The sequence below is a fragment of the Garra rufa genome, chromosome 23, assembly GCF_049309525.1.
Source record: "Garra rufa chromosome 23, GarRuf1.0, whole genome shotgun sequence".
Classification (NCBI taxonomy): Eukaryota; Metazoa; Chordata; class Actinopteri; order Cypriniformes; family Cyprinidae; genus Garra; species Garra rufa.
In genome coordinates this window covers 37,484,817-37,503,302 of record NC_133383.1, presented here as the reverse complement: position 1 = coordinate 37,503,302, position 18,486 = coordinate 37,484,817, and the positions used below count along the sequence as shown (strand labels likewise).

The following is an 18,486-nucleotide window of genomic DNA, read 5'->3' as shown; positions in this document are numbered from 1 at the left end:
ACTGAAAAGGATCTAAATCTGATAGTAACTAGTGTTCATTAGAAACCCTGCTGTTCTCATTAGGATGTGACCGAGCTCAGCTGACAGGAGCCACGGCCCTCTCCTAAACCATGAAGAGTACAGTGCAGGAGATGAGGATGAAGAGCGGGATTGCACAAAGCTGCTCACTCTTTCATCTAGCTTTCATCTGGACATAAGAGGAAAAGGACTGAAGGACACAGACGAAGGACACACCGTCATGATGAGCAAAGCAGAAATGTTAAAGGGCTCATATAATGAAAAATCTCATTTCCCTTGATCTTTTGAAACAAAACCGTTTCAGGACTACTTTCAGAAGTCTGGGTCAAAAACACCCTTTATTTGATATAAAGCTGCAAAAACCACTCGTTCTGAGTGACTACTCACAATAAAGTCAGCAGACAGATGAAAAACAAAATAAAAGTCAATCTCAAGCTTTTAAGAGCATTAGGCACCAGTAAAGAGTTACTGTAATATAAAATAGAGATATACTACAATGCTAATTGGTAATATTTTGATGTCTTCGTCGTTGTCAATTTCACATGTAAAAAGGCATTTAAATGATTCTAGTGAACTTTAAAGAACTAAAAAAAATAAAATAAAATGATCCCTTTAGAATACAAGTACAGACAAATTAATTTGACCCAAATACTGGCTTAATTAAATCACATAAATAATATGCGACAGTTACACTGGTAATTTAATTTAATTTAATTTAAAGTCCCTCAGAGTATATTAATTATTTCCACTGTTTTTTCCAGAATCATTTAATTTCTTTCCTAATTAACCCTCTAAGAAACTTTTGAGGTCAAAAGTTTACATACACCTTGCAGAATCTGCAAAATGTTAATTATTTTATCAAAATAAGAGCGATCATACAAAATGCATGTTATTTTTTATTTAGTACTGACCTGAATAAGATATTTCACATGGAAGACGTTTACATATAGTCCATATGGAAAATAGTTAAAATTCCACAGTTAAAAATTGTTAAAATTTTGTTTAGTGATAATTGTTCACAAGTCCTATTTGTCCTGAACAGTTAAAGTGCCTGCTGTTCTTCAGAAAAATATATTTTTTTTTTCAGCATTTTTGTGTATTTGAACCCTTTCCAACAATGACTGTATGATTTTGAGATCTATCTTTTCACACAGAGGTGAACTGAGGGACTCACATGCAGCTATTACAGAAGGTTCAAACACTCACTGATGCTCCAGACGGAAACACAATGCATTAAGAGCCCGGGGTGAAAACTTTTGAACAGAATGAAGATCCATGTTTTTCTTATTTTACTTTTTTCATTTACCGTGATCTTCAAAAGTTTTCACCCCCGGCTCCTAATGGATTGTTTTTCCTTCTAAAGCATCAGTGAGCGTTTGAACCTTCTGTAATAGTTGCATATGAGTCCCTCAGTTGTCCTCAGTGTGAAAAGATGGATCTCAAAACCATACAGTCATTGTTGGAAGGGGTTCAAATACACAAAAATGCTGACAAAACCAAAGAATTTAGGATTTTTCTGAAGAACAGCGGGCAGTTGAACTGTTCAGGACAAACAAGGGACTCATGAACAACTATCACTAAACAAAACAAACAAACAAAAAAACAACTGTGGATCTTTCAGGTAACAACACAGTATTAAGAATCAGGTGTATGTAAACTTTTAAACAGGGTAATTTTTATATATTCAACAATTATCTTTTTTTGTGGACTGTAAATGTCTTTTATGCGAAATATCTCATTCAGGTCAGTACTAAATAAAAAAAAATAACAAGCATTTTGTATGATCCCTCTTATTTTGCTAAAATAATTAACATTTTGCAGATTCTGCAAGGTGTACCTAAACTTTTGATTTCAACTGTAATGAATGACTATACTACGATATTAGATTTATGGTTCATTTTTCATCGTTTTCTGCTATTAACAGGGCAGAGGTGAGCCCTCAACTACAATTTCACCATTCAGACTGCAATATAGTGGAAAAGTGAAAACAAAAAGTGTAAAAAAGTATGTGTGTGTATTTGTGCTAACCTCTTAGGTCCCTGTATGCTGATCATGCCCATGTCCTCAGTGTGGTCTATTAGTGTGCAGCGGAAACCCTGGTCCTGCAGCCCTGACTGAATGTGGCTCCAGTTATGCTGCGCCACTCCACCTCCGATGGCCAGGTAATACGCCTCACCTTGAGGACATACAAACATCATGAGTGAGGTGAATATAAACTCCACACATGCTGATGAGACGCTCAGGACTTCCTCTAACATCCTGTTTCAACATCAGTTGTGTGACCCTGAATGAAATAAATTACGTGTGTTGTTTACCATTAGATTCGGGTGTCAGTGGGAGGAGGGCAGGGCTTGGCTCTAAACGACTGACGGTGAGGTCAGATTCGACTCCGCCCCTCTTGTTTAGCATGCAGGTGTAGACTGTGGAGCCTGAAACACACAAACGGTCAAGATGATTAAACTTCAGTAAGGTTTACTATTAAAACTATGTGGCCAGACAAGGCAATGAATGTCAATGAATATTGGATAGATGTGAAGAATATAAAACAGGAAGTGGAAAGGCATGCACTCAGTCTGGATGGAGGGGGGTTTAAATTAAAAGACAGACATTCACAGGAATCCTCACCTGGAGCTTTGTTGACATCAGCTGTGAACAGCCAATCAGCTGCCTTCTTTGCATCTGGACCAGTCAGGTAAAACTTGCCAAAGTAGGACATGTCAAACACAGCTACAGCATTCCTGCAGGTCAGACATTCATCCCGAATCTGGAATTAAACAAAAATGTAAACATTTTTAAATAACATTTTAAAAGCAAAACAAAATGATACAAAAGAAAACAAAACGAATATTAAAAATAAAAATAAAATGAAATAAAATAAAAACAGGCCAGACACTCATCCCGAAAAATGTAAAAACATTTTAAAAGCAAAACAACAAAACAAAACACAAAAACACAAGACAAAAAAAAATAAAAAATTCAAAAGTAAAACAAAACATTTTTTTAAAAACATTTTTAAATAACAAACAAAACAAAATGATACAAAACAAAACAAAAAAATAACAATAAAATGAAATAAAATAAAAACAGGTCAGACACTGAAAAACATTTTAAAAGCAAAACAACAAACAAAACACAAAAATAAACAACAACAACAAAAAAACACAAGGCAAAAACAAAACAAAAAAATGCAAAAGTAAAACTAAACATGAAAAAATAATAAAATAAAATACGTAAAAACAGGCCAGACACTTGTCCCGAAAAATGTAAAAAACATTTCAAAAGCAAACAACAAACAAAACAAACACACAAAAAACACAAGGCAAAAACAAAACAAAAAAATACAAAAGTAAAACTAAACATGAAAAAATAATAAAATAAAATATGTAAAAACAGGCCAGACACTTGTCCCGAAAAATGTAAAAAACATTTCAAAAGCAAACAACAAACAAAACAAACACACAAAAAACACAAGGCAAAAACAAAACAAAAAAATACAAAAGTAAAACTAAACATGAAAAAATAATAAAATAAAATATGTAAAAACAGGCCAGACACTTGTCCCGAAAAATGTAAAAAACATTTCAAAAGCAAACAACAAACAAAACAAACACACAAAAAACACAAGGCAAAAACAAAACAAAAAAATACAAAAGTAAAACTAAACATGAAAAAATAATAAAATAAAATATGTAAAAACAGGCCAGACACTTGTCCCGAAAAATGTAAAAAACATTTCAAAAGCAAACAAACAAAACAAACACTAAAAAACACAAGGCAAAAACAAAACAAAAAAATACAAAAGTAAAACTAAACATGAAAAAATAATAAAATAAAATATGTAAAAACAGGCCAGACACTTGTCCCGAAAAATGTAAAAAACATTTCAAAGCAAAACAACAAACAAAACAAACACTAAAAAAACACAAGAAAACAAAAACAAAACAAATCCAAAAATTAAACAAAACATAATAAAATAAAATAAAAACAGGTCAGACACTCATCTCAAAAAATGTAAAAACATTTCAAAAGCAAAACAACAAACAAAACATAGCTACAAAAAACACACAACAAACACACAGCAAAACAAACAATAAAATAAGGTTAGACACTCATTCTAAATCTAGAATTAAATAAAAATGAAAAGAACATTTAAAATCATAAAATAAACACAGCTACAGCAAACATTTAAACATTGAAAAATAAAAATAAAACAAAACAAAAACTTACAGAATAAAACAAAACACAGCTCAAGCATTCCAATAGGTCAGACACATGTAAGACTAAATATAAAAATGTACAAATTTTTAAAAAACATTTTAGAAGCAAAAACAAACAAAACACACACACACAACAAAAACACAACACACAAAAAAAGACTAACACAAATAAACACATAAATCAAAATATAAAACAAAAAATAATAATAATAATAAACCTGTTTGCCAATCAAAAGGGAAATTCATATGGACAATGGATGCGTCAAACACTCATGCTCACCACATCATGATGTGGAGGGAAGTCAAACGTGTACTCTTTGCCCAGTATTTCGCTGTATTTGTAATCAGTGTTCTTGGAAACATCGTAGGCACCGTAGTAATCATAATCCAGAACCTGAGAAAAGGACAATTGCAAACACCAGTTTAGCAGACAAATCAATCAATCATTATCTGATACAAGCCTCAGAGGTTTTGAAGTGGGTTATGTGTGTCATAATGAACACAGAACAACTTCCATCCTACAAAATGGTGCATTTGTGTGTATGTGTTGAAATCTCACTGGAGCAGGTCCATCCTGGTTGAACCATCCGGGTCTCTCCCAGCCGTGTCTCTCTTGAAACAAACAGCCCTGTTCCTGTAGCACCTGTTAAACAACACAAACATCAAAAATAAGTCCAATAATAAACCTCAATCACTGTATCAAAATCATAATTAAGCGGCACTTACTTGTTATAGCATGAAATAAACATGAATGAACATCAGAATGTATCTGATTTCAATCGCAATCAAATTTGCCTTTATGATTGGTCATATCGCCTGTCAATCAAACTCCCTTTCAAAGCGGTCAATTAAAACTTAACATGTAATAAAAAATAGAAATATTTCTAGCAAATATAAAAACACTAAAACTGTTAATCGATTAAAAATGTATTATCTGCAACATTAAAACATATAATCAAATATATTTTCACACTGATTTCCAAATAAATGTAGAAAAAAATATAAAGACAGTATTAAAAAAATGTTTAATGGTATCTTTTTACTAAGTACTATAAATGCAAATGTCATTGACACCAATACTGATACTGATGCCTCTATAAAAAAGTTATGAGGATAAAATAATAATTATATATGGAAGCCCGTTTCTGCCACTGTAGAAAAAAACTAGAAAAAGTTATTGCAACTTTTTCTCTCACAATTCTGACTTTGCATAATATAAATTTTTACCTTTTTCCCCCCAGAATTGTTAGATAGAAACTCTGAATTTTGAGAAAGTCAGAATTGTGAGATATGAACTTGTAAGTATGACTTTTTTTCTGGCAATTCTGACGTTATAACTTTTTTTTTTTAATAAATTTTGAATTTTTTCCCCACAAAAGCAAGGTCGTATCTCACAATTCTGACTCTCGCAATTAAAAGTCCAGTTTTGAGGGAAAAATAGACTGATATGTTCTAGATTTGCAAGTTAATATCTCACAATTCTGACTTTGCATGATACAAACTTGCAATTTTTAATTTTCCCATAACTGTGAGATTAAGTCAGAATTAGAATTAGAGATATGAACTCGCAATTATAACTTGTTTCGCGCAATTATGACATAATAATTATGACTTTTTCCCCCCACAAATGCAAGTTTGTATCTCGCAATTCTGATTTTTTCATTGTGAGATGTAAACTAGCAAATCTGTGAAAAAGGAAGAATCGTGAGTTTATATCTCACAATTCTGACTTAACTCAAAATTGTGTCATTAAGTCAGAATTGCTAGCCTAGAACCTACATGCGCCCCTAGCGGCAGCAAATTACATTTGCTTCCAAGGGCAGTCTAGTTAGTCTCAGTTCACTTGAGATTTCGAAAAATCCAAGATGGACCAGGCCAATAACATGATGACGACTGACCTGCGACCATAAGTTCTGTCAGACATTCTCTGGTTCCGTGAATTACGCGTGAGAGATAGAGCGATGGCTGCTGCTAGCGAACAACTTTCTTTCGAATCGGCTTTGGCCGCCACTCTGAAAGACTTGAAGTTAAGTTTTTCTCTGAGAAAAGAACAAGAAACTGCACTGAGGTCATTCTTACAAAAGAAGGATGTATTTGGAGTTTTGCCAACCGGATATGGCGAAAGTTTGATCTACCAGCTAGCTGATTGGTTGTAGTGCTATCCTACTGCATGGAGAGGGAGTTTGAAAGACAACCGTTTATCCCACCCCTCCGGTTGAGCCCTGTCTATGGAGAGTGCCCAGACCCTACATTTATGTGGGTCTGGCTTGTCAGGCTACAGAATTGCGAGAAAAAAGTCACAATTGCAAAAAGTAAGAATCGTGAGTTTATATCTTGCAATACTGACTTAGAATTGTGACCTTATTTTTAGAATTGTGACTGTTTCGCAATTGTTGGTTTATCATGCAATTCTGAGAAAAGTCAGTGTTTACTGTGAGTTTATATCTCACAGTCACAGTCAGTATTGCAAGATATCAACTCACGATTCTTACTTTTTTGTTTTACAGAATTGCTCGTTTATGTGTCACAATTGTGACTTTTCTTCTCGCAATTCTGACTTTATGACACACAATTTTAAGTTAAGTCAGAATTGCCAGAAAAAAAATCACAATTGTAAACTATTTTCTGAGAAGTCAGAATTGTAAGATGTAAACTAGCAATTATGTGACAAAAAAGAAAGAATCGTGAGTTTATTATCTTGCAATTCTGACTTTATTTCTTAGAGTTGAAACTTTATTTCTCACAATAGTTACTTTATGTTTTACAATTGCAAGTTCATCATGCAATTCTGAGAAAAGTCAGAAATGTGAGATAAAAAGTCGCAGTTACCATTTTTTTTTTCAGTGGTGTAAACAGGCTTCCACAATTATAGCTTAGTAATTATAACTTTGCATTTATTTTTATCACATTAAACAACTAATATTAAATTGCAGAAATTATTTTATTTTCCCTAAAAAATACCTGTTGTTTTCTCTTTACTAGAAACCCATCAACATTAAAACTACATTTAAGTCAAATATCAGAAACTAGATCAGTTGGCCAACTTAAATCATTTGTGCCTTGCAAACCAACAACAACAACAAAAAAACATTTTGAATACATTTTTGAAATCTGCCTCTGGAATTTTGAGATTTTCTGAAGAAAACCATTACCATGCTTTGCCAACTTTCCCAGTATTTTCTAGGCAGCTGGTAAGGTGTTGTGAGGGACTGTTTTCTTCACAATTCATGGTATCATTCATGTCTGTATAACAAATGATTTCATATAAGATATACTGAAGATCAAGAGCCCTTAAAGGGATAGTTCACCCAAAAAGGAAAATTCTGTCATTAATTACTCACCCTCACGTCGTTCCAAACCCGTAAGACCTTTGTTCATCTTCAGAACACAAAATAAGATATTTTTGATGAAATCCGAGACCAAAAAGTATTTTCGTAGCTTCACAACATTACTGTTGAACCACTGATGTCACATGGACTATTTTAATGATGTTCTTACTACCTTTCTGGGCCTTGAACGTGTCAGTTGCATTGCTGTCTATACAGGGTCAGAAAGGTCTCGGATTTCATCAAAAAATATCTTAATTTGTGTTCCGAAGATGAAAAAAATTTCATTTTGGGTGACCTATCCCTATAATAATAATAAAAATCTTTATTTTGAGCCGAAATGCCAGTTTAGGCAGAACAAACTTGTCTACATAACACTTTTGGATGTGCTAGCCTTCCCTCACGCTTTTGTTTTGCACCGCTCAAAATAGCCCGTCACGATTTCTCCAGCTATTCTTGAGCTCTAAAACAAAAAGGAGGAACTGGTCCACCCTCCATCCCAAGCCCCCCACACAGCAGCACATTTTCTTTTTCTATCTCCCCGGCCAGAGAAACACCAGTTGCTAGGCAATTTACCCTCCTTCTCCAGGGTTTTTGAAGTCCATACATTATTCTCCTGGAGTAAAGTATGAGCTGACGAGCTTTCCGTGAGTCACGCGCAGCAGCTCGTCGCCTTATCCAGCATGAAACGCTATTATTTATTGTTTTTGATAATGATAAGGCTAGTGTTCTTTAACAGGCTCAGGCTAAAAATATTATTTGCAGGAATTAATTCGGCCGCTGTTGCCATGCCAATGAGCCACTAGGGTACATGCTGTCCGTGCCGTTACTTAACAGAGGAATTTATAGAAGTGTGTGTCAAAACACACACTCTTAGGTGTTGATAGACACTGAGAAGAATAAATGCAAAGCAGAAGTCTAGAGGTAAAAACAAACCTGACAAGCATCCTCATGCTGTCACGGTTTGCTCGATTGCTTTCCTGAGCATATCATGTGGTGTCAGTAATAGAAAGCTTGGGAATTTAAAGAACAGTTCTCACAAAAATGAAAATCTGTCATCATTTATTCACTCTCATGTTGGTCAAAATCTTCAGACAAAAGGAGACAGTCAACCTCCAAAAATGACAAAAAGCAGTTTAAAAGATTCTTAAAAGATGTTAAAAGGTTAGTTAACCCACAAATGATTTACTTACCCTCAAGCCATTCTAGGTGTACATGACTTTCCTTTTTCAGATGAATACAATTAGAGTTATATTAAAACATGTCCTGGCTCTTCCAGGCTTTATAATGGCAGTGAATGGGTGTTGAGATTTTGAAGTTCAAAAAAGTGCATCCATCCATCCATCCTTAAAAATTGTTCCACACAGCTCCGGGGGGTTAATAAAGGCCTTCTGAAGGAAATCGATGAGTTTGTGCAGGAAAAATATCTATATTTATAACTTTATAAACCGTAATCTCTAGCTTGCGCTAAAGCTTGGAAGAGCTAGGACATTTTTTAATATAACTCTGATTGTAGTCATCTGTAAGAACAAAGTCATATACACCTACAGTAGGATGGCTTGAGGGTGAGTAAATCATGGGGTAATTTACATTTTTGGGTGAACTATCCCTTAAGTCTTTCGTTAACAAATAGATAAAAACCACAGCTGCACAATTTTGGAAAAAAGTGATATTGCGTTTTTTGGGGGGATAAATATTGCGATTATATTGCGAATAGTTATGTTTGGAAAAACTAATAATTCTAGAATGCTTGGGGGTTAATTTGTTTTATAATAATAATAATAATAATAATAATAATAATAATAATAATAATAATAATTATTATTATTATTATTATTATTATTATTATTATTATTATTATTTTTACATCCAAACCTTACTTTTAGGATTGAACAACTTAGGAAAAACTTGTAAACAGAATAAAATAAAAATTTCATAGGTGTATATAAACTGTTTTTGCACCCTTTAATATGACTAAATAAACAGATTTTTATTGAATAAAAATATATTAAAAAATAAAAATAAATGCATTGCAATACAATTCAACATTGTACTGCTAAAAAAAGTCATGAGTATTTAATAAAAAAATATTTTATTTTATAGCACACTGTAAAATTACAACCTTAAATTCCATTTTCTTCTTTTGATTTTTTTTAATAATAAACCAAAGCTTTTATTTGACAAGTTTGCTGGCAAATATACACGTTGCTGGTTTTAGAGAGATATTACACAAGTACAAGGCGTGATATATATATATATATATATATATATATATATATATATATATACATACACTGTATATATATATACTGTGTATATATATATATATATACACTGTATATATATACTGTGTATATATATATATATATATATATATATATATATATATGCGTTTCAGAAAGGCTCTGCCCAGCCTTTCTGAAACGCTTAGATTTTACAAAACTCATCGTTGATGGAAAACGAGGTGTTCTCTGATTGGCCAGCTATACGGTGCATTGTGATTGGCCGAATACCTCAAGCATGTGCAGGAAATGTTACGGAAATGTTACGCCCCTTACCATGTTGCGATGCTGTTTCTCTGAATGATGAGACAGAAACGATATAACCCATTTTGTTGCATCCACTGGGGACATAGCTACTGATCATAATGACTCATACTGTCTTTTTACACTTTGTATTGCGCTGCACTGCGCCGCATAAACACAACACCATGTCTGCATTATCGATCATAGAATGAGAAACAACAAGTGCTACTCTACACTAGGCATGGGCCGGTATAAGATTCTGACGGTATGATAACCTTGGATAAAAATATCACGGTTTCACGGTATCACGGTATTATAATTACTGCTCTACAATGTTATATTTAAATGTCTGGGTAAAAAAAAAAAAAAAAAAAATTTTTTTGTTTTTACTGAACACAGTATATTTAATTTTAGGAAACATATAGAACATTTTGTAACATGGAACATCAGGCAAAATAATTAAAATCAATAATTGAAACTTCTTAATTAAATTTAATTTGTCACTTCACTTCAAAAACAAATCCTTCTAAATGGAAAAAATGCAATCACTAATCAAAGCAAAAATATGACCAAGTTCCAAAAATAAACAAATACTCAAAGACACAGGAGAGCCAGCGAGTGTTTTCTTTTTTTCTTTTTTTTTTTAATGCCGTGATTTTGAAAAGATGTTAAAGGTGCACTGTGTAATATTTAAGATGATCTCTAGACAGAGGTGCAATAACTATGTTTTCAGGGGTGCATAAAGACCTTAATGAACAATTATGTTTTTATTAACTTAGAATTATCAGCTTGCGAAAAAAAACACTGACACTGATGAACAAGTAACAGTAATATTCACAATAATATAGTTTTATTGAATGATTAAGTAAGTGTAATTCCTTAAATTAAGTTTAAAAAGAAATCTCACTATTCGTTGCTGTCAAAAACGGCGTGATTTTAATCCTGTATCGGCTTCCGTAGTTCTGTAAAGGGAGATGTGAGCAGTGGACTGTTGCAATTTACAATTTCGCCGCTAGATGCCGCAACAAGCTACACACTGCACCTTTAACGTGGCAGAAGGCTTAAAAGCAAAGACGTGATTTCACTTTAACTTAATTGTTGTACTAATGTTCAATCACAGAAACGTAACGTTAGTACATAAAGTCTGCTATTCCCCACTCTGTGTTGTGGGGGTTCACCTCCTTCGGCCATCCTGATCTTATATTACTGCTGAGTCTCACTGACTACGGAGCACGTGCACAATCACAGACAGGCGCCTGCCAGCACTAACCGCTGGGGGACGGGCTGCATTGTTTTCGCTGCAGGTACGCACACACAACCTAGTAGCGAGTCCTGTGCTTTCACTTTGACGACACATATTGTAGGAACGGTATAACTTTTTTTGTTTGCGGTTTTGAAACCGTGACTTTTTCAAACCGCGGTAAACCTTGAAACCGGTTATCATCCCATGCCTACTCTACACTGCTCAAAACTCGCGTTTGAATAGTCAGTACTGAATTCTTTAAATATGAAAACTTACGTCAGTCAGAAGTGCAGACTGTCCTTGCAAATTTGGAATTGCCCCACTTTATAGCCTTAACCCTTTGTGTACAGCTGGCACTGAAAGCTGCTTTCCCAGGTTCAGGAAACAGTCCTCCGTGAAACGCACATCACCCACTTGAACATTTGCATTGTACTGTTCCGGAACAGTGTTGTAAATATAACTTAACCACTGATTTCTAGTTGTGTCCTCATATGGAAGGCCAAGTACTTTCAAGTACTTTCGCTTTGCTTTCGCAATGAAACACACTGCGCCTCCACAACATGGCAGCAATATTATAGCCGGTAAAAGTTCCTTCTTTCTTTCCATATACAGTCATGGCCAAAAGTTTTGAGAATTACATAAATATTGGAAATTGGAAAAGTTGCTGCTTAAGTTTTTATAATAGCAATTTGCATATACTCCAGAATGTTATGAAGAGTGATCAGATGAATTGCATAGTCCTTCTTTGCCATGAAAATTAACTTAATCCCGAAAAAACTTTCCACTGCATTTCACTGCTGTCATTAAAGGACCTGCTGAGATCATTTCAGTAATCGTCTTGTTAACTCAGGTGAGAATGTTGACGAGCACAAAGCTGGAGATCACTATGTCAGGCTGATTGGGTTAGAATGGCAGACTTGACATGTTAAAAGGAGGGTGATGCTTGAAATCATTGTTCTTCCATTGTTAACCATGGTGACCTGCAAAGAAACGCGTGCAGCCATCATTGCGTTGCATAAAAATGGCTTCACAGGCAAGTATATTGTGGCTACTAAGATTGCACCTAAATCAACAATTTATAGGATCATCAAGAACTTCAAGAAAAGAGGTTCAATTCTTGTTAAGGCGGCTTCAGGGCGTCCAAGAAAGTCCAGCAAGCGCCAGGATTGTCTCCTAAAGAGGATTCAGCTGCGGGATCGGAGTGCCACCAGTGCAGAGCTTGCTCAGGAATGGCAGCAGGCAGGTGTGAGCGCATTTGCACGCACAGTGAGGCCAAGACTTTTGGAAGATGGCCTGGTGTCAAGAAGGGCAGCAAAGAAGCCACTTCTTTCCAAAAAAAACATCAGGGACAGATTGATCTTCTGCAAAAAGTATGGTGAATGGACTGCTGAGGACTGAGGCAAAGTCATATTCTCTGATGAAGCCTCTTTCCGATTGTTTGGGGCATCTGGAAAAAGGCTTGTCCGGAGAAGAAAAGGTGAGCGCTACCATCAGTCCTGTGTCATGCCAACAGTAAAGCATCCTGAGACCATTCATGTGTGGGGTTGCTTCTCATCCAAGGGTGTGGGCTCACTCACAATTTTGCCCAAAAACACAGCCATGAATAAAGAATGGTACCAAAACACCCTCCAACAGCAACTTCTTCCAACAATCCAACAACAGTTTGGTGAAGAACAATGCATTTTCCAGCACGATGGAGCACCGTGCCATAAGGCAAAAGTGATAACTAAGTGGCTCGGGGACCAAAACGTTGACATTTTGGGTCCATGGCCTGGAAACTCCCCAGATCTTAATCCCATTGAGAACTTGTGGTCAATCCTCAAGAGGCGGGAGGACAAACAAAAACTTACTAATTCTGACAAACTCCAAGAAGTGATTATGAAAGAATGGGTTGCTATCAGTCAGGATTTGGCCCAGAAGTCGATTGAGAGCATGCCCAGTCGAATTGCAGAGGTCCTGAAAAAGAAGGGCCAACACTGCAAATACTGACTCTTTGCATAAATGTCATGTAATTGTCAATAAAAGCCTTTGAAACGTATGAAGTGCTTGTAATTATATTTCAGTACATCACAGAAACAACTGAAACAAAGATCTAAAAGCAGTTTAGCATTAAACTTTGTGAACACTAATATTAATATTTACTAAAGCTAATACTAATATGTGTGTCATTCTCAAAACTTGTTGTGCTAATCTACTCACCCCATGATGCGGACCAGTGGGGGCATGTTTGAACAAGCCGTTTTAGGGAGGTGTGGCTGAGTCTTAATTTTATAATAAATATCTCTTTGGTTTTAAGACTTTAAGCTTTGCAACTTTATAGATCTTATCTATGCACAAAGAGCTTGTAATACTCCAAAGACGAAGGAAAACAAGAAACTGCATCACATGACCCCTTTAAGTTGAAATGACTTATACCAGGGTTGGGGCCATTCATGAATTGAATTGAGAATGAATGGTAAATTCCAATTCACTTCCTGGAATGGAATTTGAATTGCATGCAGCTGACAGGAAATGGAATTGGATTTGAATTGGAATGTCAGGAAACAGAATTGAAATTCAAAAAATTCCACTAAATTCCACTTGAGTTGCTAAATAAAATAATTTGACTTGATTTGCTTAATAGTTTATAGTACATTAAATATTGTAAATCACATAAACAACAAACATATAAAAGAAATACAAAGTACTGTATGTTTTAGAGGTCGACCGATATGGGTTTTTCTACAGCCGATGCCGATGTTTAGAGGTCAGGGTCAGCCGATGGCCGATATGTGCTGCCGATTTTTTTGCCCGATTTTTAGGGCCGATATCTTGAAGTTCTTCCCTTTATTTGCATGCTAAAATGTCACACTAATAATAAGTGGATGCACATCATTTCTAAACTTAACATCATGAACAATGAACACAATGAACCATCTTATTATCTTATCACAGTATTATTATAAAAGATTTAACCAAAGTTAAACAAACAAATCGAACTGACCAAGTATTAAAGGTCCCACTTTACATTAGGTGACCTTAACATCTATGTACTTACATTTAAATTAATAATTTGGTACAGTGTACTTATTGTGTACATACATGTTTTTACATTGTATTTATATATTTTTAAAAACCTATATGTAATTACATTTGTAATTAATTTCTGTAATTACCACTGTTGAACCAACCCTTACACCCTAACCCACCCTTAGACCTACCCATACCACCAAACCTGCCCCTAACCTTACCCATATCCCACCTTAATAGAAGCAAAAGTGTTTTGCAATGCAATATGACCACATTAAGTACATTGTACTTTAAGTACATAATAATTAAGGCCACCTAATATAAAGTGTGACCGTATTAAATGTATAAAACAGATAATATAAAAACTGTTAATTGTTTACATAAAAGTTTAAGAGCTGAGATTAATCTGAAACTTTAATGTTTTAAATAAAATTTTGAATACAGAAATTTTAAATGATTTATATAACTGAGAGGACCTGCCAGCAGATGGCGGCAAGACACTGACTTAATTACTGAATCATATCATTAATTTGATTTGTTAGAGCAGCTGATTCATTCCTGAATAAAGCAAATGACTCTCTTTATGAACGGGAAATTGAATCATTTCACTAGATTCGTTTAAAAATGCACGTTCATTCATAAACGAAACACCGCTGTGTTTAAATGGAGATGCACAGCGGCTCAGTTGTGACTTGTTTCAGAATACTTTTGATGGCAAGAAAGTGCAAAATCTTACTTTTGACGACGAAATAAAGCAAAATCAGGCAATAGTGTAATCTGCCTGCCACCCATCCGCACCTGATTCTCTGATTTAGCTAACCACACACGATCTTCTATTACAATTATTCTAATTCTTAGTTTTGCATGATGATATGATGAATGGATGGTTCATTTTAACAGCTGATCTTCACATCGCTGCACACTTATATAGGCTTAATCACTCGTGCTTTTAAGCCAAATCCATGCTGAAAAAAATAACGTTTACTGACATCTGAACGTGATCATAGTTTTAAACTGGCAGTATCTGAGGTGACGGAAAGGACGCGGGCGCATCAGGTGCAATCATCAAAATATATTTAAAAAGAAGCTCGCGCCACAGTCCTGTCACACAGTGAAATTCTCCGACTCGGATACAGGAAAAATAAAACAGAACTTATAACACTGGGGCTTATATGTTAGCAAACAAGCTGCTGATCGTTTTAGACTACAGTCTTTAAACTTAACTGCAAGTAAGCAAACCTTTAACTAGCCGTAGCATTATGCCAGTTCCCGACGGTCCTATGATTTTCTTTCACTAAGTGAAAGCAACACTTCATAGTTTACTAGTAATATATAGTACATATATGGCCATGGGACTTTGAAATATTAGAATTTAAGCCTTACCTTTATCTCTCAGAATTGTTATTGAATCTTACAAAAGTTTTGGCTTGGGGTCCTTCCCAGTAGCGCTCTACTGCACCAATAACACGGGGCTGCCCGCAGATGTGCCTGACTTTAAATCGGCGCTACTAAACACGGAAATCGGCCAATGCCGATATATTAAAAAAATAGCAAATATCGGCCCGATATATCGGCCGGACGATATATCGGTCGACCTCTAGTATGTTTAGTATGTTAAGCATGATCATTTCACATGCCAAATTTCAGGAAATGATGATAATTCGATGCAATAATAAGTGAATGAAATACATGAATGAACATGACTCATTTTTTTTGTGAGTTAAGACATATTTTATGTGGTAATCATATAGTGAATGTATAGTACATCCAGAAACTTATCACCACTGTCATTCAATTATTAATTCATAATGTACAGTTCTCATTTTTATTTACTTGCATTTGATCAACTCTATTTCATACTTTACTTGGTATTTGTAAAGCATCATAAATAAAGTTCAAATGTACGTCTCTAAATGTAATCACAAATAATTGCTCAGAAACAGCAATAAACGGAATTCAGTGGAATGTCCCTGAATTGAATTCCACTTCCTGTAATTCCAATTCAATTCCAACTCTGTTTCCTGTAATTGTTGTTCAATTCCAATTCCAATTCCATTTCCTTCTTTGAATTGGAATTGTTGAGTTCATTCCTGAATTGACCCCAACCCTGACTTATACAACAAAGTTGATTAAACTTAAAAATCTAGTTGCTGCTTTAAAGGATTAGTTCGCTTTCAGAATAAAAATTTCCTGATAATTTACTCAACCCCATGTCATCCAAGACCTTTCTTTCTTCAATCGACAAGAAATTAAGATATTTGAGGAAAACATTCCAGGATTTTTCTCCATATAGTGGACTTCAATGGTGATCAATGGCTTGAAGGTCCAACTTCAAAATCATTCAAAAACATAATTGTTTTACCTTTTTTGGGAAAGGGTGTTTGACTTTCTTTGCACGTTCGCTTTGTAAACACTGGGTCAGTACTTCTGCCTACATCACACCTTTCCAACACGACTATGTAATGCGTGACGTCAAGCTAGTGCAGGACAAGCATTTGTGGTTAAAAAGTATATACATTTTTTTTTTTTTTTTTCAGAAAATGACCAATCGTTTCACTAGATAAGACCCTTATTCCTTGGCTGGGAGCATTTAGAGCCCTTTGAAGCTGCTTTGAAACTGCAGTTTGGACTTTCAACCCATTGATCTCCATTGAAGTCCACTATATGGAGAAAAATTCTGGAAAAACCTTCATTTCTTTTCGACTGAAGAAAGAAAGACATGAGCATCTTGGATGACATAGGGGTGAGTAAATTATCAGGAATCTTTTATTCTGGAAGTGAACTAATCCTTTAAATGGAGAAGAACAGCTTGAACATTCTTTGAAAAATCTTTGTTTAAGTTCTACAGAAGAAGGTCACTCAGGTTTGTAACGAAATGAGAGTAAGTGATGACAGAATTTTCATCTTTACCATTTACACACCAAACTCTGCTCAACATTTCTACATATTATTATAAATGAAGGGTGAAAAGTTAACTGATGAAAGACAGGTGTCTTTTTAACCAAGTTATATTGCACTTAGCTGGATTAGCTCAGGAAGATTTCCAAGTTGGAAACCGATGAAATATTCAGGAGAAATGTCTAATTTATAGTCATCTTAGTGAGGCTCGCTGGTCTAAATGAACGCAGAGTGTTATTATTGCTAGCTATCTATATTTCAGCAGGCTATTATTCACAAGGATGAAGCCTTCTTGTGCAGCTTCACGCCTGGAGCCTAGCCAGAACAAAGCGGTATTTTTGGAAACACTTAAACATCATCTTTTTAGCAGTAGCTTAGCAACAAGTCCTTCGAGCCGCACAGATGCTGGCAGCGAAACACTGGCTAATAGATTCACACATAAGACTTTTGGCTAGCTAAGTGTAAGCGGAGTTGCCAAGTTGTGAGATTTCTCAAGTTAAATAATGATTTACACTTAAAGGGATGACAGTTTGATGTAATTAATGCAATTTGTTCTCGGGACAGGCTTGTGGAAAGTTTGTCGTCTCAATACTAGTAATTATAAACTGACAGAAAGACGGGTGAGAAAGAGGAAACCGAGACAGTGAGAAAGAGAAAATGAGGAAGGCACGCTTATTTCCCATTAGTACTTAGCTAGATTATTCTCTTGATGAAGGTAATTATCCTTGTTGCTAAAGGACTGCTAACAGCGAAAACTACCATATATTTGATATGTTCTGGTCATATTTCATGTCTGTACTGTATAAAGTTTTTTCTACTTTTTTAAATTGAAATATATATTTCTTTTGTACCAATGTAAAAGTTTTTACTGTCACTTTTAATCAATTTAATACTATATAATATACACTACCTTTCAAAAGTTTGGGGTCAGTAAGACTTGTAATAGTCTTTAAAGAATGCTCATCAAGGCTGCATTTATTTGATTAAAATACAGAAAAAAAACAGTAATATTGCAAAATGTTTTTACAATATAAAATAAAGTTTTTTATTTTAACATACTTTAAAATAGAATTTATTCCTGTAACGAAATGCTGAATTTTTATCAGCTGTTACTCCAGTCTTAAGTGTCACATGATCCTTCAGAAATCATTCTAATATGCTGATTTATTATTAGAATGATCAATGTTGGATAATATCAACAGTTGTGCTGCAAATATTTTTGGAACCTGTGATTTTTTTTCAGGGTTCTT

At 34.7% G+C, this 18,486-nt stretch overlaps 1 protein-coding gene across 1 annotated transcript in view; it reads right to left on the bottom strand.

Annotated features, from left to right (window-relative positions):
- The window catches only part of sardh (sarcosine dehydrogenase), an 89,446-nt gene that overhangs the window by 28,063 nt on the left and 42,897 nt on the right, over nucleotides 1-18,486 (bottom strand). Inside the window, exons 11-16 of the mRNA XM_073829308.1 lie at nucleotides 8,632-8,674; nucleotides 4,795-4,878; nucleotides 4,516-4,629; nucleotides 2,644-2,782; nucleotides 2,334-2,447; nucleotides 2,047-2,194 (exon numbers count right to left, since the gene is read on the bottom strand). Coding sequence (XP_073685409.1) covers nucleotides 2,047-2,194; nucleotides 2,334-2,447; nucleotides 2,644-2,782; nucleotides 4,516-4,629; nucleotides 4,795-4,878; nucleotides 8,632-8,674 — 642 coding nt within the window. The remainder of the gene's footprint in view (nucleotides 1-2,046; nucleotides 2,195-2,333; nucleotides 2,448-2,643; nucleotides 2,783-4,515; nucleotides 4,630-4,794; nucleotides 4,879-8,631; nucleotides 8,675-18,486) is intronic.